The sequence below is a fragment of the Platalea leucorodia genome (assembly GCF_965183815.1).
Source record: "Platalea leucorodia genome assembly, chromosome: 23".
NCBI classification, from domain to species: Eukaryota; Metazoa; Chordata; class Aves; order Pelecaniformes; family Threskiornithidae; genus Platalea; species Platalea leucorodia.
In genome coordinates, this window is record NC_138845.1 from 1933747 (window position 1) to 1957289 (window position 23543).

The following is a 23543-nucleotide window of genomic DNA, read 5'->3' on the forward strand; positions in this document are numbered from 1 at the left end:
CCCTACCCCGCCATGAATTCACATAAGTTTACTCAGGATGCTTCTACGCTTCCTCCAGAGAACTGCGGATCGAGCAGGGAGAAAAATGGTTGCCTTAACAGGTAATGGTCCTCAACCATCTCCTCAAATGTTGCAATTATAAAGAGTTACGAAATGCTTCACAGGCTCAACTCACCGTTAGAATGCCATGCCACAACCCTGCATCCTTCTTAAAATCCAAAACATTCACTATCGTTTCACCTGGGGAAAGAAAGTTGGAGTTTTGAAGTGAAATGTGCCGGGAGAGCCGTGACCATTATTTATGCTAGAATCTGCATACGTTTGAATCTGTCAGATCTGCTCCAAGAGGTACACATGTAGCAAACAAGAGCAGAGCCTTGTTTGTCTGATTATACGTTCTACTAGTCAGGGCTCTTTGTTATGCAAAATAACACAACCGAACATCCATTTAAGAGAAGGAACGCGTCCCAGAAAGTTGCAAGAAAATGACATTCCAGCCTGCAATGTACATCAGGAGAACAGAAAGGGTCTTAACCTCATTATGCATGAGCAGTAGCAGGGGAAGAGAGTAGAGAACATCATTCAAGCACTGACTCCCAGAAGCAATGGAAATTAAAGCGATGGCTTCCAAAAGACAAACTCTGCATTTTAAAGTACTATGACATACAGCTCTAAAAATAAAGTTTCAGTCATGGATATATAAATTAGCTTGATTTACAAGGTAGAGCAGACTAAAACCATACCCTATAGCAGAGCGCTCTGTACTCCCACCAGCAATTTCTAACCTCCATTTCTGGGTTAGCCAAAAAGCCTCGTGTGACTAGTACAGAACCAGTTTATGCAAGAGGTGCTTTGATATTTACACACGCTCTCAAGAACAAAAGTTTGGAAAGACATTTTAATGGGTGATCAGTGAGAGAGAGACTCCAGCTCCTTGGAAAATGCTCCACTTTTGATTCATCTGCTCCCCTTTTGAGTCATCAGAACAGACCTGTTAACTTTCTAGACGTGATTTTTATTCCTTTTCACTACGGCAATGAAAATGATGTAGTTTTGGATGGAAAAGATTACAGTCTTCACTTCTGGGGGAGAATTAATCTGCACTTTTTTCTTTTACTTTTGTTTTTTTTTTTTAAGTGGATACTATTGTGTATTGGTTACTCATAGACAGCTGTTAAAAATATGAGAAGCAACCATTGAAAATGATGTCGCTGAACCTTCATTCCTTTGATGTTTCTGTGACATCACCTACCTTCAGAATAGTTGCAGGCCTGAGACAAGGCTTGGCAGTGAGACAGCATGGCAATCCGAGACACTGTGACACCCATAACGCTGCCCTCTTTGCTCGTCTTGTACTACAGAGGAGAAAAAAAAGTCAGGGTGTGACTCTGGATCCCACATGCGGAGAAAATTAAATCACAGAATCCATATAAATAAAGTTTTGTTCCTCTAAAGCTGCTGAGACATACTCAAGAAAGTACCTTCTTGTAGAAAGGTACCAGCAAGGTTCACTACAGAAAATACAGTTATTCGGGTAGCAGACATGTTCAGCTAACTCCAGAGAGCCAGGAGATTAAGATGGCAATTGAACGTATTTGTGTTTGTTTCACTACTGCTACTTCTCACAGCCTCTCTTCCTGCGCCCGTAAGTAAACCGAAAAGCCAATCTGTAATTTTAGAATAGCCAAATTACTGTTACTACTTAAACCACTGCAATTCCTAGAAGTTGCCTTACTGAGGTGTACAAACGACAATAAGCTCTGCTAGGAAGAACAGAAAATTGTAAATGCTGTTGGCTCAAATAGTTTCAGAAATCTGTGTTATCAAGTACGCTATCTGAGAGAGCTCAGCTGTCTCAATTACTAGCTTTCTGGAACAAGAACAGTGTTGTCCATTTTGAGCAGTGCTCGAGGCCACAAAGATATTCAAACCTAAAATAAGCTTCACAGCAGGTTGTACACAGGGAAAGACTTGTTTCAGCGGCTAGAAACTGGGAAGTTTAAGGTAGTGAGGTGAAAGTATTATCCCCTTGGTGATCAGAACATTAAATTCAGCTCACGGAAACTACTTTCTATTCCCCATTCACTACTTACCTCAATATATGCTGGCTCAGTTCCTGCAGCTGAGATGTTGGGCTGCCAGTCCTTAGGAGATTTGGAGAGATATTTTGAATCTGTCACAACCCATTTGAGTCTGGGCCAACCTAGAGCCAAAATTAAAGTAGAATACTAATATCAGTTTATTTATTAAGGGATTTATATTCTGCAAGGATACACTAAAACCCCATCATTTGTCCAAGTTCAGTTACACAAGCAAAATACCAGTCCAAGCCAAGCTACTAGCCAGAAGGTTCATCTCGTTTCTCATCAGGGAGTGCAGTGGGCAACAAGGCACTTCCTCTACGCAGGAAAGATCCCTGCAGTATTTCTAAATATAGCTTGTTGTCTCATTAATAAAACTGCTTTTGATCCTGCCAAATGCCACTGAAAGGATCTGAGGACAACCCTGGCTTGTAAGGTGGATTCATTGGGTCTTCCAGAACAAAGCAATTCTGTCAGATGCATGGCTCGATCTAAACCATATGCATAAAACCTACGACAGTTAAGTGGTGCTATCAAAAAAGTTGCTCGCTTTGCCACCCCCCAAATGCCTTCACACTTCCGACAACCACTTTCAGACAGTTCAGCTATAGCAAAAGTACAACCAAAAGCAAGTATACAACTGATCTAACCTTTAAACTGCACGATTTCTCCATTTTGGGTTTTTGGAAGCCCTTTCAGACAAACTTCAGTGGTGAGGGCCAAAGCAATACCACAGCTTCCCAGCAGAAAACCAATCTGCTGACCACCAGCATCCTGAGGGAAGAGGGGGGAAAAAAGTCATTCCTGTTTAAAGATGACATAAGTCAACTTTCCCATTACCAAAATCCAAGGTTTGGTAATGCTCTGGTAACTGGATGGTAACATTATGGATCGCGCGGGAGGAAAAAGAAGAAACAATCCATGCCCACAAACACTCTTTCCTTTGATTTGTCCTTCTCCGCCTACATCCAATGTCTGGCAATGGTTTCAAGCCCAAATGACAACCACTGTCTGGCAGGGATGAATAAAACCGCTTCTAAGCTGACATAATAACACATTTTGGAAGATGATATATATCCAGCACAAAGGCCTGCTGGGTGAAAATGGAGACGTGCCTACAAGCCAGTAAAAGTCCATAGGAAAATGATAAGCCATCACAAAAATGCAGAAGGGCTACTTCATCTTCTGCATACCAAGTCTGCTCTTTTCAATTCATTTTGTTCAAAAATGAAACATTATGTAACTGGGGACAGATTGCAGAGAAATTTGGTGATTCTCAAAGGGAGCTCTTTATACATAAAACAAATATTACATTGGCAAGACGAAAACGCATTGGATGTGAAATCCACAGAAAACAAGTGCTCATGCTCAGCAGCTCGGCATCGAGCATACACCATTTATTTTCATTAATGGAAGCCCAGATGCTTCAAAGAGGAACCATGAGGCAAAAAAGAAAAGCGTATATTTACACTGAAATAACAAGGCCTCTCTTTCCCCAGGAACTAATTTCTATTGCACAATGATAAAAAGCAGGGAAATGAGGTACCTCTCTAAGAAATCTGATTGGGCAAATACTGGGAGAAGTTTTAATTTTGTATTTCGTTGCTATAGCAGTTGTCACGTTGCAGACAAATGAAAGCAAAGCTCTGTGATTCCCATAGTGTTACCAGCCTAGCTTACCATCTCATTACCACCTCTCTTGCCATATGTTTGCCATTATCCTGTTTCTTTTGTTTCCTCTTACAAAATTCTATAGTTTTAGACAGTTCTTGACATGGCAATAATATGGCAATACTGCAAAAATTGTGGTAAGGGTAAAGAAAACATTTCGTTGAGGAAATAATTTACAAAAAAGTGCCTCGAAGTCTTCAGAAATACTTAGCACCTTCAGTCTCCAGCAAAGTCAAAAGACCGGCAGATGCTAAGCATGGCTGGAAATCAGACCCCCTTCACATCGACCAGAGGGCAGATTCACAATATTATCTGTACCGTATAAATGATTTGCAATAACAGAATGAAGACTACAGCATTTAGGTGAATCGACCGTTTCCAGCTACTCAGCACAGCTTCTCTGGTCAATACGTTTTTCCATTTTTAAACAGCTATTGCAGGTTCACAAAGGTCTTGCATATTGTGGTGATACGGAGCTGCTAAGGCAGCAGCTGGATGCTGTGAAGCGCTTTCAGAGGTTGATGGTCTGACTTGGTTTTCATCCCACATCAGCCTATCACTCCTCTAAGTTCCATCAACGTTACCTTTCTGGTAAGAGGTACCTCTATAGGCACTGGTATGACTTCTGCTAGGAGACAGCCGTAAAACGCCACCATAAACATGACCGGGTCGTTGTTGGGATAAACAAGGGCTACCTACAATTCACAAAAATGTTTTGTTAGTTGCAATACAAGGAAAAATCGCAAAGTTCAGATCTATAGTGACTAAAAGTCAGAAAGCTTTGTGTTATTTCACATTCTACCACAGCATTTTTCACAGGGCCTTCCACGGAGTATCTGGTATGTGCATGAGTTCCTCACGCAGTAATGCCAGCATTCTCTGTGTGCCCACACACATGAAGATGCACACACAGCCAAAGCACAAAGATCTAAAACTCTATTTCTCTCAGAGGTGCAATGCTCTTCCTTAGATGTATTTCAAAGTCCAGAGCCAAGAAGTTGCTTACAGAGCAGCCAGAAGGACTGAAAAATCACAAAAGTTTCTTTCCCAAATAGCCTGTCCCTGGGATAAGAGTCTTGCTATTAAAGGAATAAGATTATAGTGCCTGTGGTAAGTTACAGCCCCCCAAACCCCTCTTTTTATTTCAGAGGGAGAACCAGACAGTCCCAAACTCATTACCCTATCTCCAGGTTTTAACACGGGTTCATTTTTGGTCCCCAGTTTATTAAGCAGTGTGTAGGCCAGCTTGAGACTTCTGCTCCACAATTTGCCTAGAACACAAAGAAGAGAGACTTGCACAACTCTAATCACCCCAGCACACAAGAGAATATTTCAGTTCTTGACTGCTTTTACCCTCTACAGTCACGCCCTCCGTTTCAGTTACACTGCTTTGTCTACAAAGCTCTCAAAGCCCAGGAAGGTATCTGCAACCATACTAAGACCAACAACCCGGCATTCTGTCCACTACTGCTCTTTCGGAGCAGTTTAGAGCGATGGAAGCCGAGGCTCAACTCACCATACGTGAGGGTATAAACTGGTTTTCCTGTGACATCCAGTGCTGTCAGGCAGGGGCATTTAGCTTGCGTGGTTCCCCAGCGCTGCAGTGCTGCTTCTAAGGCAGGAGGCCAGTTACAAACAACTCCCAGGGGCTCTCCCTTCACGGGTGTCATCTGGCGTCCCTCTGGCTTGGGCTGATTGGGGTCAGGCTGTGGAACTGAAGAAAATTCAATAATGTTTCCAGTTCATCTCTGCCCATTTGTTACCAGAGAGTGAAGCTGCACAGACGCACTGAAAACAAATGCTCTTCCTCATCGCGTTTAGGTTTAACAACCCCTATCACATTTCATTCCCTAGGAAGACCTGCACAAAACAAAACATCATAGGCAGTCTTCTCCTACGGCGCTATTAATTACAACAGTGAGGAAAGTAACACAGAATTGAAGAAAAGGCAAACAATCTTACAAAATAAGGTTGTAATGAAATTACCAGTACAGACAATTCCTTTTGGGAAATTAAAGCAGCCTAAGCAAATGAAGGGGTTTCCAAAAATCTATTTAAATATTTTTGTTAATAAGCTTTAGTTATTGTAAGAAGTTTAGTGTTGAGGAGGCCACCCAAAACTCAGCAGTACAGTAAATTATTTCACACATTGCTTTTATATCAGACCATTCATGAAGGCTACTGCTAGCTGCAAATAGCAAATCAATCGGAGTCAACTTCAAAAACAATGGCATAAATAAATTCAGCACTGTGCCTATCTGCGTACTTATAACAAATGATTAATAAAAAACATTATTTGGTGCTATTACCTTCCACAATTTCTTCAAAATCATCCACAAAAAATTCTTTCAGGGGTGGTCTTTTAGGTCTTTTCAAGGTGTTAAGCAACTGTTGAATTTTTGTGGAGACTCTGCTACTCACAGGAACACCTGGAGGGAAAGATTTTGCCTAATAAAAGTGTTCATCATGTCGATTAACGTTTACATCTCACCTCCTTCCACCGGAGGATACTTCTCTTGGTGCGCCCACTCGTTCAACTACTGGCTTCCATTATTAAAGGCTGTGCCAGTGCAGGATGGCATCAGTAAGTATTACAGCCGTTCTGTATTAACTCGGTGGTCAGGAAATGCTAGTAATAGAAATTCATTTTTAAAGCATTTACTCCCTTCCAAAGCCTGATTTCCATCTGTCTCTGACACACAGTACTTGCTGTAAAACACAGCCTACAGATTTGCGCCTGCCTGCAGCATCGATCGACCGCTGTGCAAGACTGCCAGCAGAGGGAGGACACAACAAGACCAGAAGCGTTAACGCTGCCCCTCTGCACAAAGGTTTATGTCAACCAGCTTAGAGTGAGTGTTATCAGCTTCATGGGACCCTAATTATAGTTAAGAATTACATTATTTCACTCATCATACCTTTACTTTTGGGGATTCTAGGAAAAAAGCTTTTAAAAACAGTTAGCCTACCTATGCGTTTGTGATTTTTTTCTTAAAAAGTGGTAGAGAAGAGAAAAGCCTGTTATCTCTCCCGTGATTCCCTCCAGTTCAGTACATAGTAGGTAATTGCTGCAGCAGGGGAACGTGTTAATGCCGATGTCGTAACTGCGGCACAGGAATGTGTTAATGCTAATGCCATAACCGTTTCAAATTTGTGAAGTGCTTAAACGGGATACACTTGAGTTGGGAGAATAAATCATGCGACACCTTCCTTAACACCATTCTGCTTTCTGGGTAGCCTGAAAGGTTCCGTACCATCAGCAGTATCCATGAGACTAGAGCGATTAGATCCCTTGTGCATGCCTTTCACAATCCCTGAAGGAGGAAGGTCAATCGCTGCTGGGCGTGCTGAGGAAGAGGAGGTAGTTGCTGTGACGTCTGGGGGAACTGAGAAATTTTCTAAAAAAAGGGAGAAAATTGAGATGGCAGTTAACGTATACCTTCTATTAGCAGATGGAACAAGCAAAGCGTTAGTTACCTGCTACCAACAATCTTAATAATTTAATGGGTTGAATGTATGGAAGCTCTTATTAATGCTAAACACACCGCTTCCTAAATATAAAGTAGCTCTAGGAGGTGCACATTATCTGTTCTGGAAAACAGAAAACAAAGGCACAAGATGAGTGGCTTTGTCCACGTCAGGAAAGTCGTTCAGCAAAACAGAATTCCTATTCTTGGTTTCTAACCTTCAAATCAAGCTCAAGCTCTTGACATTCAGTACTGTAAAAAAAAAAAAAAAGTTTGAGATCCACATAGGCTCTAAAATATTCAAAGCCCCAGAACAAAAACCTACATCACCTATGCAGTAATCTCTCTTGCTAGAATTACACTATTTAACTTTTCTGTCAGCAAGGGCTTTCTAAAACAAAACACGCAGGAGGCTATTGACTAAAGCAGATCAGCAAAAAATCATGTTGGGTTTAAATTTCTTCCAGTTCGGTGGCTAAACAGCACGAGCCTGCCCAGCAGTTAAATAATAAACTTAAAATGCAATGAATAGAGCAAGCTAGGTCTTACTGTTGCTTTGAGTTGCAAGACACTGTTCTGCTTTTCAGATGAGTTTGTAAGCTTCAAAACTGCAACTAACTCTGCATACTTCAGTAACTCTCTCGTTAACTTTCTCTTTAAATAAGCGATTTTTGCTTACATGGGATTTCTTTATACAGCGCGGTAGGTTCAATCATCCGATAGGGCAAGAATATTCTATTCTAGCTTAACAGAACCAGCAGCTCTTGCTTATGGAGGAAAAAAAGCAACAGCTTTGAAACCGTATGTTGGCTTGCACAGAGCGAGCCTGAAGGAGATCAGATACTGAGTAGTTCCCACAGAAAGGTTTTTGCGGTTGATTCTCTGCGCCCCGCTTCCTAAGGAGAAAAAAAAATCCATTTCTGCGTAGCCTTGGAGATCTGGTGGCAAGGAATATTTCTCATGTATTGAGCTTCTAAGATCAGGAGGAAGGACCTAGATCTTGTACAGCTCCAAACATTTGCAGGACTTTTTATTGCTGTCTCCGAAGAGATGTCTAAAAATGCGTATGTGAGAGTTTCTATTCATTTAAGTTAGGTGTTAACACAGGATGAATGTGGCATCTACACGGCAAATAGAATTCCAACAAAGATTTTAAACTTCTCTTTTGCATAAAATACTAATTATATTAGATAGTAGGTAAAAAGCTATATTACCTTAATTCATTACAAAAGGTAACGTGGCTTTCTGTATGCTCCAATTAAAAACAGCCTCTCTGCTTCAAAGACACATTAATTATACGGACTACATTTTATGGGCAATTTCCCCAGTTTTCCGTTTCAGAAAACAACTTGCATCCCAGCAACAAACAAAAATAACAGCAATTAAAAAAAAAAAAAAGTGGAACAGTTAAAAACACCAGCACTTCTATGCACTGCTTGCCCCAAACCAGTTAAGCAAAAGCAGAGAGCACACAAAATACAGACACCTCCTAAGACACAGTAATATCCTTAACAGCAGATAAAATAAGACAAACACACAGAGCAAAAACAAACTTTGCAATTTCATACAGAAGCATCAGCAGCAAGGAGCACCTCAGAGCCTCAAAAAACTGAGCCTGGGGTATCCAGATCTGTAGATTTTGCTCCGTCTTCTCAATACCTGGATGCCCTGATTATTTCTCAGGCTAGTCATGAAAGGTCTGTGCTAAAATCTTTACTCTGCTAAAACCATTTTTTTAATGACACGCTCATTTGTTCACATATATGGCTGGTTTTGGTTCTTTTTCTTTTCTTTTCTTTTTTTTTTTTTTTAAATCTAACGCAAACAATAAACCATTAGGGCTTAAAGCAAAATGAGAATGTTAAAACACAGCATTTCCCCCACTCGACAGGCAAAGACACCCCTATGGTATGCATCAGGACACAGATGCCAAATGCTACTTGCATACGGTAGCTTTGTACACACAGGAGCTTCAAATAGCTGTAAACATAAGCAACACGGTATACAGAGAGAAAGTCGTGCCGACTGACCCTGTCAATACTGTCATCACACCCTGGAGTCTTTTCTGCTTCGATAAGCTCCTGCTCCCCACTTCTCCTTTTTCAACCAACTCAATATTCTGAAATTCTTAGGAAAAAAAAACCATCGTGACGGTGCAACTCCAACAAATCCTAGCAAGTTCCATCAAAACTAACTAAACTCTTGATCCGAATTTCCCTTATGCAATGGACAACTCCAGCTTTATTAATACAATCTGAACTTGAAGCGAATTTTCTGTTCATACCCATCTCCTACCTATTCGAGTATTGGCAAATACATCAGCTAGTGACCCACTGGTCCCTTTGCCTTCTCCATGGGAAAGTGTAGAAGATGCTGATGAAGATGTGGATGACCCCTGAATAGATCGGTTGATCCAAGACTCAGCATTCTGTAAGCTCTGATGCAATGCAGCAGAAAGAGCAGCTTGGCGCCTTAGCGACCCCTCATCCTCGGATGCGGAAGACGTGTCTGTGTGGAAGCAGAAAAGAAAATCTAGCTGCTTAGGGAAAAGCACATTGCACTGAACATGCTCTCTTTCCAATTCACATATCAAGGGCACAGGCTTGTAATATGAAGATCTTTTTCTCACAGGCTGCGTCAAACAAGGTTACATTGGCCAAAACAGAAGTTAAAGCAGCAGACATCTCCAGTGTGAACACATTTACCCCTGGTGTCTTGCCCCTTTAAAGCACACGAAAGATTCACCTCCTCAGACAAGTGTCCTTCCCTTGCGTTCTCCAAGTTTATTAACTTATCTCTCATTACTTTTCCATTCATATTCTATAATATCAGACGCTGTATTGCCTAACTTTGGTAATTCTGAAATGGAAAGCGAGGGGTCAGTATCATTGTTAAAACTGAAAATTCACGGGAACAAAGCAGAATGCAGGCACTGGGAAACAAATGTGCCAAGGCCACACGCAGAAAATGCTTTTGTCTGGTATTCTAAATGGGTCCCTTTCAATTGCAGAAAACAAACAAAAAACCAACCCCAAAACAAAACAAATCAGAGAAGACTGCAACAAGGAACTGCATCCTGCATTTCCAAGAGAACAGATAAATTGTCTATCCTAAAGCTGTGAACTAATTATTTATTTATCATGAAGAAAGCACTCATCACTTGATATCTTAAGTTGTGCAGCGCTACACAGAAACATTCAGTTAGGCTTTGGCCTAAAATTTACGTGTTCTTCAAAGTGATTGCCTGCCTATGCTCTAGTTGTAAATCAAACTATTAAATCATGTTCTACCTACTTGCCGAAGTAGAATGCAGTTACGAGCAGAAGAAAAAGACTGATTCCAGACACTCTGTAAGCGCTAGCCTTTATTTGTGTAGTACCCACAGCTCAGAATGTGCTGTAGTCCTGGACAAGTCAGTACAAAGCTGAGACCCAAGCAGACACCACGAACGTGCAGTAGTCCCCAGAAAGGAAAAGAAAAGAAGAAGTATAAAGAAAAAAGGAGGTAAAAGAATAGGTATGAGTGAAGTGGCCTAGCAGAGCAGTTTCAGAGAGGGATACGAATTCACAATGAGATATGAATTCATAATATTCAGATGACTTTGTCATTCCAAATGACTGTGATGCTTCTGCACAATGAGAGACAACATAAAAGTCACTGCCAAAAATTACACATATTCATTTTTAAGCCAGTGCGTAGAGCTGCTTGAGAACAGAGAGGTTTACTAACAGTCTGATGCACATGCACCATAACAGACACCACGTTATCCGAGGTATTTTGCTGCAGCCATTACACGGGAGGGGTTAGGAAGGAAAAGTCCTGCAAGTCCTGGAATCCCACAGGACCCCCTCCAAGGTCCTTGCCCAGAAACGTACATCGCTGCAAATCCTTTTCCTGCATGTTGAGTATTAAACCTTAACAAAATCAAAACATGAATTATGCAACTGAAATAGATGCGAGGGAAGCAAAAGAAGAAGCCTCAGTCCAGAAAGCCTGCTCAGCTCTTGCCAGTTGATTCTTTAAAAGCTCCTGGAAGAGGAGTCATCTTCACAGCCCTAACAGCAGCTCCATGAAAACAAGCAGCTGCTCAACTGTAGCAAGAGAGCTACGGGAGGAACAGACTACCTACAAATGTGCCGAAGAGCTCGAATATTTTGACAATTGCAGCCTCTTGATTGGGAAACTGTTACTAATGCGTACCTTAACATCCACACAGACACGCACGCTGTAAGAACCTAACCTGGGGGAGTGCAGGCATCAGCCGGAGACTGAACAAACGTAGACCGTCTTTTTGTTGGCATGGGCAGGGCCATCTTCTGTTCTTTGTGTTTTGCCAGTGCTGCTTGAACTGCTTCTGTGTGGATATCTGCAAAATGGAAGTTCATATACGCAGTTTTGCAACAGTAGAGGAGGAAGAAAAACACAAAGGCTTACACATGTGGAAACACTGCTAGCGCTCTGTATTTATGCAAGTCTCCATTTTACAGTACCTTCCCGAACAACTACGTTTTGCCATCTCGTGAGTAACATTTCCTTTTTTTTTTTTTTTTAAAAAAACAGGGAAACTAACTGAGGTTTCTAAAGTTAGCAAGCTATATAGCAGGGCCAGGCTTTTAGTCTGGAATCTTCTGGATTAGTCATTATATTCCTGTGTCTGTAGCAACTTTTACAGAAACCCCAACCCCACCAGATTGTTCCCTTCAGCCAAAGATTATCCTAAGATATGTTTGTGCATATTTTAAAATATGCAGATAAGCTAACAGTGTATACAGCCCCAGGTGCAACTCTGGTCTATAAACTGACAAATTCTGAGCCCCCCGCCTGATTTAGGAAAAACCTTATGTTCAAAAACCTGAATGGGTGCAGATTTCATGTAAATCTTGAAAGTTACTAACTGCGGCTGTAAATACACGCTTGATTAGTAACTGAAACAGGCTAGGACGTGAGGCTCCCATCCCTCTGCAAAGGTCCAGACCTCTTTAAAGGAAGACTCATCACTGGTGATGAGAAGACAACTTGTTAAAAACTACGGCGACAAGGGGGAGGTCATCTACATGCATTTCTCAGATTAATGTGTTTTAATTATGCTTTTCCAAAACGCAGAAAACTAGGCTCTTCTAATGCTTTATGAAATGGTGGTATATGATAGCAGTGTTACTGGCAAAGGTGTATTTGAGATACTTTATTTGCCCCTGTTGAGAAGAAAACTTAAATCTTGTTAATGCAAAGTGAAAAACAAAACCAGGTGGCAACAAGAAACAGGTGCGGCCACCTTCTCCTTTCCTCAAGTGGGGAAGGAAATCAGCCGGGCACTAGCCAGCCATTTCTGCTGCTCTTTGGAAGTCCTTTAAGCACAGACAGAGAAAGCCAGCGCTCATTCTCCAAGCGCCTAGAGCAGATATGCACAGCAATCGCCAATTCCAGGAACAAACTATTACCTGCCACTTCACTGTATCTGGTTACCTACAGACGTGGTTAAAACAGGCTTTCCATTCTGTGAACGACTTGCACTGAATAGTTGCATTCAAGCCAGAAAATCAAGGTGGCAAAAAGTGATTTGCTTTTTCTACTTAGCCTTCTTTTTGATTCAGCAGCTGCAGTCCTACAAGTCTGATGTTTCTTTATACAGAACTACCAAGGCAGGACTTTGCATCAGTGGATGAATACCAAGCTTGACTCCTTGAGAGGACGTGGTACATTCTTCCTCACTAACAGGAATCCCAGGTGAACTCCTGCTCCTGCCCTTACCAGATCGATAGCGTTCATCTCTGGCTCCCCCCGAGCGAGCTCGGTGAAATTTGGATGAGGAGGAGGATGATGATGCTGCTGAGGCTGGAGTTGCAGATGGAACGGGCATCTGAGTTCTGGACTCCTTCTGCAGTGCTGGATCAACCCCTGCAAAACAGTCCACAGTTCTCCGAGAGCAGGAAACAGAAGTAGCTTTTTTTGACTATACCCTTCTCTTTTACCATATAATTACAGGATTTACCCTTTTTTTTTTTTGTAGTGAAGTGGATCTAATTAGTATATTAATACTTCTGTCCAATTATACCCTCATCAGTTAAGAGATACCTGTCCCTTCTTTGACCTTACTCTTAACAGTTTTTTCCAGCTTTTTTCTTTTTAAGGGGTGGTTAGGCACTGGAAGGAAGAGACAATTTGCAGCAAATCTGAAGCAGCTGACATAATACACAATTTCACATGATTTAAGTAACCTATCAGTGATAAAGGGAGATGAAGTCACCTTTAAAGAATTCATTACAAAATACAAAAGCAAAGATGATAAAATTCAGATAAGTCTTGACAAATGAAATAGTAGATAAGGCAGGTGAGTCCTACGCTTCCACACACTTAAACGGGCCATTTGCAATGAACTTCAGCGTTTTGTGATTTCGTACCGGTACGGTTTGCCCCCTACTTTGCCATGTTTCCGGTGGGAACAGGATTGCACCATACCCTCATTATTGCATTAAGACGGAAGACAATTAATTAGCAGTTTAATTTGTGGTAAAGCGATACATGTAAACTGTTTTCAGAGATCATAGTCATTTACACCCGTCTCCTCGTAGACACCGCTGCTATGGGCACAACGAATAAAGGGGTTTGACTGATGCAATAAGTCATTATCCCAAATTAAGTTGGAGGTGGGAAGACGAGCAAACCCATAGAAAAATATGTTGAAAAGCCGGGTTCGTTACTCAGTGTTCCGCTGACCAGTGCACGTTATTGACAGGAAAACCAATAAAATACCAGTGGCGAGAGCCTTTGCTGTTCATATTAATTACAAAACTAAACAGACCTCTAGTTGTCCAGGTTCTGGCTCCTTTCAGGATGTCAAGAAGTGAGTGGCTTTATCATCCTGGCAAGTTTGTCTTTCTCATGAATATAGGGAGCTAAACAGATAATCTGATAAGAAATTATCATTTTACCTAATTCAGCAAGGGACACTAGGAATCGTTGCTACTGGAGTCCCAGTTCTACAATGAATTGTGCATCAGTGGGAACTTTTAAAAACTGAAGCTCATACAGCTGTCATTACCTTCAGGTTGTCACCTGAAGTCACGCAAAAAGAAGAGCAATTGTGTCATCTAAATATGCGCCGCTTATGAATTCTCACAAACTACCGAAGGATTAGAGAAATGAAGGGGAAACCACAAATCCTGGATTCCAATTCCTGTTACACCACTTTCTTAGTGTGTGGTTTTAGGTAAACAACTCAAGGCAAGCGCCTCAAGCTCAGGGAACTTACAATACCAGCAAATCACACCTAACTAGTTACAGAGATCTTCAGCCATCTCCTATACCTTCCAAGATCCTACAGAGCAGAATATTAATTGAATGTTACAGCCAACTAACTATCCACTTAGCCCAGCACTATAGGCTTTGGAAAAAATTCAAGAATACGGGGGCAACACGCTCCTGGAAGAAGTTCTCTCTTAACCCCTAGCATTACTCTTTGGCCTGGGAACCTTTTCAAAACTTTTCACCTCTTACTCAAATTTTTAGTAGTTCTGTTTGCGATATCAACATTCATTGGAGGCAAGCTACCGAGCTTATGTTTTAATGATTCCTTAAACTATCATGCCAAAAAATTAGAACCTTTATTTCTAGTTAAAAAGAACGTCTCCTGCTAGCCAGGAACTCTCAAACCATATTAGGGGCACAAACAACTATTCCCCATTTTCACTGGTATTTTTTGGATATCATAACATATAACACAGAGTTCTGTATTTGCTTATCAAAACATAACCATCACCTGCACAAAGATGCCAGCAGCACAAAAAGCAGAATGGAAAAGGAAGAGAGACCTCTGTGGTTTAGGTGCAGGATCAGGTAAGCGCAAGACCTGGACTTCGGAACAAGATTTTCAATGCAAAATCTCAGTTTGCCCACCTCCAAACAAAACAGTGTTTGTGCCCCTTTCCTGTCATTCTGGAACACATTCCACCGATGACTAGTTTAACATCTTTGTAGCATATACGTGCCTTCATCAAAAACGAGAGCGTTTTCTTTTGATCCAAACCCAAGACAACTTCACAAACTGAGAGGAAAAGCTTAATGCTTTCTGATCACTCGAGTATTTACGAATTCAAGCACCCACTAGATGTCAGCAGCAGATTTAACACTATTTTAAATGAATTATTAAATTCATATTCAGTTCTCTTGTAAGTCTTGCAAGAGCATCTCATCTGCTCTGCAGGGCATCACGAGGCAAACATGACATTCCGTTTACAGAGGGATCAAACGTGTCTGTAAGTAACATGACACACCAAGAGCAAGCTCTTTGTTTAAATATTTCGCTATGACATAATAACATGGTACAGTAGCCTAACAAAGCATTCAAGCACAGATGAGGGAAAAAGTGCATAGCTACAGTAAATCACAAACGGTAATACAACAAAGCCACACAAGCGAGCCAAGCCTGGCAGGTGATAGGTGACTCATGTAGCATCCCCTTTCGAATAATCCTGCCATAGCTGCAGTTGCTGCTGGCAGCATGCGAATCTACAGAGACATGAAAAATAAATTATTTTAGATTCGCTTTTGAGGGATGCTATGGATTTTTAAATTGTCCTTCGTTTTTAAAGAGAATTGACTGCTTTGTGATCCCTGTGTTTTCTTGAAGGAAGAGGCTCAATGATTGAGAGTCAGAGATTTTTTTCATAAAAAGATTTTTAGATTAAAAGAATCATTATAAGCATCATGTATGATCAACAAGAATAAATGTTTACATTAATAGCAAGGACAGTAAATGCTAGATTCATCTGACAGAAGCAGCAGGCAAACCTGTTATTCTGCTGTTTTGCATACAGAATTGAACAGAAGTGCTACTGTTCGACTGGCTATTCCTTATAACAAGATGATTTTTTCAAGCTACATGCCTTTTAAAATCCTGTAATTAACAAAGCCGAGTATCTAAGGTTTACAAGTCAGCCTGAACAGCACTTCCAGAACACAGGGACAGCCTCGCTCAGCAGCAGGCACGGCTGCACGAGCTTAGGTGTGATCGCTGCTGTCTTCCAGCACTGAGAAGGCTGAGAACTCGCCAGATTTAGGAGGTTCAGTTACTAGCTAGAGGGATCCTAATTCTGCCTGGTACAAGACGTGAAGGAAGCATTCAGGGGCTCCATTGATGTAGTCCTGGATATTATTTCAAAGATGGGGAAATGCATTTCCTAGAGTCAAGTGATAAGCTTTACTTGAAACCGTGGTACCCCTCAGACTGAATAAAGAAGAAAATAATTCCCCATTTGTGGTAGCTGCAAGTCAGATCTTGTAAAAGGGTGAAACTCTCTAAACAACGCTAAGCTGGAGCGCGTGTGCGTGATTTACAGGTTTAGACAAAGCTGTTTTATCACTGGTTACAGTTCCACATTAGCTCCCATTTGAAATAACATGATGCTGAAAGATGGGGGGGGAACAAACAAACAAAAAGCAAACTTTACAGTAGAGCTCTGCTGGCTTATTGGCAGTCCACAACACACGGGGGGCAGGAAGAACTCTTCTGAGACAGGAAATAAATGACGGCCCACTCGGGAAGCAAAAAAGAAATGCTTCGTTTCCGAAGTGCCACGATTTCAAAGAAACGAAACACTAAAGTAACCGAATCTATAATGTTCCCACCTAGTGCTATCCGTGAACAACACGAAGCAGAAAACCCAACAAAACATGCATTAACAGCTAAAATTCACAGATCAATTAAATTAGCTTCAAATATTATCAGTTTCAACAGGTTTACAAGCATATTAGTCCTGTCTTCCAACACCTCTCCCTGAGGCACCGGAACACAAAAACTACTGGATCACATTCATCTTACCTTGTCAATAAAAGCAGTAAGTACTCCAACGTTCTCTTTGCTTGCTTAAAAGTTTTAATTTTTCCTTTTTTTTCATCATGAGAATAGAAAACAGGAGCGAGAGCACTCTAGCAGTTACATAAAAAGGTTCTGACAGGGAATCAGTGCTTAATGAATATAATTTCCTTTACACATTAGCAGAGGAACGGAATGCATTATCTTAAATAGCAAGAAAACGTACTCTGCCAACAGCCTATGTGCAAGGGCTGCTAATTTGGGCAGAAGGCATTCCTGCGTCTGCATTGTTTGAGCTAAAGAGTTGTAAATGCTTTTCCAGATTGGCAGCAACTGATATGGACAGGAGCTCTTTCCCTAGGCAGAAGTTTGCCTCTAGTCTGCAGCAAAAACTAGTTTCAAGAGGTGCTGAGTTACTGTACCGTCTCCTAGGAGCAGAGCAGTTCATCTGTCAATCCAAAAAGCGTTTTTCAAAATAGCAAAGAATAGCACTGCATTGCATCTTTTTAAAATAGGCATAAAAATATTCGGTCCTCGCAAACGACTCCGAGTGACTTGAACACGTCAGCGTCACTCCAATAAAAGCAACATCTCAAAGCACCGAGACCCCAGTCTGCTTCAAAAGGGAACTTACGGTCTAGCTGGTGAGATGCATTCAGAAGGGCACCAAGGATGAGATGACAGCAGGGCGGCCTTTCTTGATTTTCGCAGGCGGTTAGTCAGTAGTGTAACATGAAACAAGCACGCCTGTCCTCCCTGTTTTGGTTCGGGCAGCAGTGAAATCGGCAGCGTTACTTAACGTGCACAACCTGGGAAGCTGCTCAAAACACCGTCTGCAAAGCCCTCAGCGCAGCAGCCAGCGCAGAAGAGAGGAGCAGCAGCGCTGGTATCACCGCTCCATCGCCTCAGTAACTTCCATTTACAAAAATGGATGTCGCACCAGGAAAACATGTATCTTTAGGTAATTAACATTGCTGCCTTAACTCTAAAATAATGAGGCAAGCTCCCAGAGGCAATGTGAATGGAGCACAGATTTAGCAATAGGAATCTCCCAAATTATAATGCTGACGTGCCCTGACATGCCATCAGGCCTGCCTTCGTCTCATTTCACATCTAGGCAATGGAGACGATGCATTAGCTAACATCAGGAAGGTGCTCTGAGAAATGCAATATGCTGAATGCCAGGAGTAAATATTTTTGTTGTTGTTGTGGACTAAATTAATTTTCTTCTCATTAACGAGGTGACCTGATTCTGAACCCCTCATGCATGACTTCAACAGGATTTTTACGACGGGAGATTCCCAGCTATAAGGGCAGCTGGATATTATATAAAAAGCTGGAGGACTGAGCCAGAATGGCGCTCAAAATGCAGTCTTAATTGGCGACCTCCTATCAGCCTGTGTCTCTTCTTGAACTTCGCCTCATTCTGCAGCTTTCAAAAGCGTGACAATTAAAATAGCAGGGCCACAGACAGTCTTGCCAAACACTTTTTTTTTTTTCCTCCTAATTAAACAACATTTTCTGAAACAAACCAAACATGTGCAAAGCGACAGGCATGAGGGGCACAAGATCACGTCGTCAGATGAAAAGCAACTTGTAGAGCTTCAGCCTCCACCAGACGGCAGGACAAAAGCAAGTCTGCCAAGAAGGACACGGAAGGAGCCCACGTTTCCTTCTAAGGCTGAAGATCTCCACTGGTATACACGTTGGACTGAGAGACTGTAAAACCTGCTTAACAAATAGCTACTTATAAAGACTCCAAAGAGGGATTAGTCATGTGTATTACTTTCTGGTTTCTTTAAAGAACAGAAACAGATTTGATAGAAAGGTAGCAACAGCCTCAGAGATCCCTATCACATCCTGGTTCAGGCAGGCAGTCCTCAGTACTCAGCTGTTTGTAACAAAATCTCAAACTTGAAGGCTAAAACCCAATTTTTGCTTGCCTTGCTACCTTCAGTATGTTAGCTCAGAGAGAGCACACTATTCTTTTGTATATAAAGCACCCAGTGGGGCAGTAGGTGTTGGACAAGAGAATGGGCACCGGCTTTTGTTGAATGGGCAACCAAAACAAAGTTGAGAAACAGCCGGGATGGAGGAGAGCAGGAATGCAACCACCAAGGCTTTCGGAGCAGAAGCTACCGCATGACACTGGCAAAGCCCTTTTATGTTCCTCAAGCAATTGCCTGAAGCGAACGGCTGCAATTTCAGCAGAAAAAACCCTATGCGATCTTTCCCCAACAGAGGCAGCGCTGATAGTCAATAAATGCACTCTTAGCCTTCACTCTGTTTTTATTTTTTTGGCAGTAGTTCAGTCTCAGTAAATTACAGTAAGTCCAGTCATGACTGCCTGTCATAGCCATTCACTCCCCAAACTGCTAAGAGCCAGACACATTAGTTTTTAATGGTTAAGCATCTCAGCATATCAGTAGTGCAATTATTTTGGGTAAGCATCCCCATAATAATTATTAGGCATACTTTCAGCCATGTCCTTCAGTTTACAATTACATATAATTATCCTACATACAATCAGGATCTTTGAAGCAAAAGAAACAGATGTAAACAAAGTACATGAATTCAGTCACTCTGGTAAAATAAACCAACAAATTATGAAAATTCTGATGTTTCTCCAACAAGGAATTAAGATGGCTGGAAGACGGGCGCAGTACAGACCAACTCTGCAGTTAAGCCGCTTTTCAGACGGTTTCAAGAATTATTCTTGAGGACCTCACACTTCACGATTGATTCAAAGCCCTTGAGTTCTCAGCTGACAAGGGAGTGGGATGTGATTTATGTACGTGGGAGGTAAAGACAGGGCACACAAAGTGTTGAAATACACAGCACTCTACGGAGACCCACCAAACAGCTCTGGAACGACCAGGAATCCCTGGAGTTCAATATGAACAAGCGAACCAGAGGCAAAATACTGCCCGTGACTTCGTGGCACCCAGGCAGCCTCCGCAGTGTAATTATTAGATAGCTAAGGAAACACATACGAAACAGAATACTTCAGAGTTGGCAAATGAAATCTCAGTGCTCCACGCCACAGCTCCCTTTAAAGTCAAGGCTATGCAAAGCTCTTACGCCCGCTGAAACAAGTACCTACCTTGGGTTTGTGGAACATAGGGAGCCAGAAGCTTTGCCCTCTTCTTCTCATACCCCTTTTGTGTGATGTCCCCTAAAACCAAGGAAAGAAAACTCATTTAACCATGTCCTCATTTTTCAGTTTGAGGTCTGTTTGCTTTTCTTTTCAGTGACATGAAGGTTTCACCTGAACGCAGCAATGCATATGCTGAAGAAAACCTGAAACCAAATAAATGTGAGTACATTATGATTTCAAAGCTTCCATGCCACAGAACTTCTGTAGTTTCCCTTGGGATCAGGGATAGAAACTATACACTATTTAAATGCAATAATTTGAATCAGAACAGCTATCTAAATGGAATATCAAAGCAATGAAAACCTAAACCGGGAAACTCGGAGTGCATGAAAATATTTGTAACCACAAAGCCAACTTAGGCTAACAAAATGGAATAATTCCCAAACGACAGGGCAAAAGGAAAGTGCAAGTTCAGAGCCTCTCTTAAACTAATCAAACTGAGAGCAGCCTTTAGCAAATAAAGCCAGTCCACTGCAGGAGCTGCTTAGGGCACCTCCGAAAACTGAGGCAAGGATGAACAGAGTCAACTTCTAGACTACTGCCCAGCCAGCAAGCCCTGCGATCCAGACGACCAGACTTTTAACCACGTCTGTTTGAGATGCGGTGAAAGCAAGCTAGGGGGTCGTGGGTTTTTCTAACCTGGTAGTAGCTGTAATTTCACCGTTTGCCTACTGGTAGAAGCACGCAGAAGACAGATGCCCGAGCTCCACAGAGGCAAAAACTCCAGAAGAGAATAAATATTGGTAAACTTTAACCTTTTTTAAAAACCTAATCTGTCTGATCCTGGAGATGTACCATCTGGCTGCTGTCTTTTGTTTTAATTTCTCACATTGCATCAGAACCACAAGAAAGACCGAAACCTTGAAGGGATTAAAACAAAAAGCCCTGCAGCATTTCAAGCCTTTTTGTCGCCTGACCTGCACTTGTAACCTCTTATCTCTTGGGGCCAAAAGATGGGAAGCGATCAAACACACAGCCATGAGAAAACAGAATTATTTGGTATTACTTCTCAAGCTAAAATTAAGCCCACATTTAGAAACTAGTGGTCGCAAACGGCGTGTTTTCTTTGCCGTGAGCCTGATTATTGCAAGGCAACAGAGTATTAGACGCTGAGCAGCACAGGCCACTGTGTTTGCTGCCTTACAGCATCCTCCTGGCAGACACTTCCAGCCTGATCTGGAGGGCCGCATCAGAAAAGGTGATTAAAGGGTTTAGACTCTAAGCCTCCCAACGCAACCAGCGCCTCTGCTAAAACACTCCGGCTAACAGGCCATTTTGGTTATATAGGTGATTTTGCAGTATTGAAATGCTTGGAAAGGGAATGGACTTCACTCCTTTGTGCTGGACAGTCAAATGTCAGTGTCGCTTGAAACGCCTAAGAGTTTCGAAGGTGAAATGGGTACTTACACTGCTTAGCGGAGGGTGTGCATTTGCACACAAAATTTTATCTCACTATGTTTGAGTCAGGCCCCAACAAGTCCAAACAACTCCAGCAGCTGAAAATTAGAATGTCCATGAAGCACTGAAATGCCAACCAAAGCATTAATTTTAATGCTTGATTGCAATACATAGCTCAGTTAAATTAATCCAGCTCACAAGAAAGGTATGCTGTCAGTGTAAGAAAAGTACACCTTCAAAAAAGAGCTATACAAAGACTGTACGCCAAAAGGATAACGTTTTGATCCACCGCATGAGCTACAAAATCCACCAGCTTTTCCGAGATTTGCCTCTCCATTTTCAGAGGAAGCTTTAATTCCCCACATTTGTTCATTTGGGTAGCAAATAGAGCAGGGTGACTGCCACTTCAGGAAAAACAAACCTGCACGGAGAGGGGGAGGGATTGTTCCTTATAAGCCAACCCACAGATTTGTTTGTAGCTTGTTATTTTGTGATTAATTTCCCCACAAGATTTAATTGGGCTCTTGACAGTGGTGGTTACACACTATATATAGTGAAACATTTGCCACAGAAAATTGTCAGAATTACTAAGGAACACCAGTACATTACAAACAAATACCAGCACGCTCAATTTCAGTATCACATTCTGTTTTACTTACTGGGAAGCAAAGCATTCTCTCCAATCGCTTGCTCCACGCTAATATCCTACCAATAAAACAAACTTACCCTCGCACGAATGCAAGGCTTATGGTTCACAGATTTGCATTGGGAAATTTGAAGTTGAGGTGAGATACTACTGAAAAACAAGAAGGTAACTGAGGCCAAAACACTATTCGCAATGTTAACTACCATGCGATGCAGATCATTTACATTATTGCTTGAAAAAAGGATTGTCTGAGCATGAGCTAACAAAAAAATAAAAAGCCTAATGCTATTTGGCAAGAGCAGGAAAGTTCCAACTAGCAAAATTCAAGCAGCAGAAATGAGGGTGATGAATTCCTGGGACTTCCCTGCAGCGCTGTGTCTTCTCACGGCTGAATTTCCACATAGAGTTTGTTAAAACAAAGAAATAAACAGAAAAACAACCATTATTTTGACAAACAGGTTGACAGTCTCAAGCACCTGCCTACAGGATTAGACAGCGTAATGCTTAAATTTTTAGACTAGTCCTGCTGAAGTGGAACTAGGCAGCAGGGACGGAAAAGGTTAGAAGGAAGAGTTCTTTATTTAAGGATAGCCATCCACGCAGGTTAGAAACAGAATACAATTATCTGAAATAAAGCTCTGCAAGACACAGGGACTGAGGCTCTCGGAAAGAAAGCTTGTGTGTAGGCACGGGTTACAGGTGTAAAGTCATCTCAATAAAATTATGATCAGATTACTACAACCACAATAGTTACACCCAAGTTGACATCTCAAGTCTTGGAAGCAAGTGTCCCTTTAATACGCTGCACGAGTGGAACAAATTTTTTGTATAAAGCCTCTTCTCTTTGGTCATCCATAGTCCAAATTTGGTATCAATCCACTGAGACAGAAACCAAAGATTCACTAAGAGAGAAATTTTCTTTCACCCTCTTCCCTTCCCGCTGGTCTACAGGAAATGGCAACGGCTAGATCCAAACGAAAATGCGGACTTCCTCCCCGAATATCATAAATTACAGCAACAGGAAGAGAACCAAGACAATAGGGCTGCAATCTCAAGAACCATTCACTCCTCCTACATAAACCTGGTAAATCATCAACCCCGCTTCCATAAATTCAACACTTTGTGACATTTGGTGTGCTAAATTCTTCCAGCTAGCTGAAAAAAACAACCCAAGAACCACAACCCCTCTCTACACAGATGCAAGACACGGCACTACAAAGAAAGCATTAGCAAAGCAAATGAGAGCTGACAATTTAGCTTTAAAATGGTGCTAGTGTTTGTTCATTCCTAGGAAAGAAATTACAAACAAAAA

The 23543-nt window shown here is 41.7% G+C and overlaps 1 protein-coding gene across 4 annotated transcripts in view; it reads right to left on the reverse strand.

The window, feature by feature from the left end:
* DIP2B (disco interacting protein 2 homolog B) overlaps nt 1-23543 on the reverse strand; it is a 72631-nt gene that overhangs the window by 19469 nt on the left and 29619 nt on the right. The window contains exons 2-15 of one of the 4 annotated variants that reach the window (XM_082332444.1): nt 20134-20205; nt 19887-20007; nt 12968-13114; nt 11460-11585; nt 9515-9727; nt 7007-7150; nt 6062-6181; nt 5269-5466; nt 4932-5023; nt 4337-4447; nt 2732-2855; nt 2094-2203; nt 1253-1355; nt 176-240 (exon numbers count right to left, since the gene is read on the reverse strand). In XM_082332444.1, coding sequence (XP_082188570.1) covers nt 176-240; nt 1253-1355; nt 2094-2203; nt 2732-2855; nt 4337-4447; nt 4932-5023; nt 5269-5466; nt 6062-6181; nt 7007-7150; nt 9515-9727; nt 11460-11585; nt 12968-13114; nt 19887-20007; nt 20134-20184 — 1725 coding nt within the window. In that variant the 5' untranslated portion in view covers nt 20185-20205. Of the gene's footprint in view, nt 1-175; nt 241-1252; nt 1356-2093; nt 2204-2731; nt 2856-4336; nt 4448-4931; nt 5024-5268; nt 5467-6061; nt 6182-7006; nt 7151-9514; nt 9728-11459; nt 11586-12657; nt 13115-19886; nt 20008-20133; nt 20206-23543 lie in introns of those variants that run through there. The other 3 variants (XM_082332445.1, XM_082332446.1, XM_082332447.1) reach the window with 3 other exon arrangements.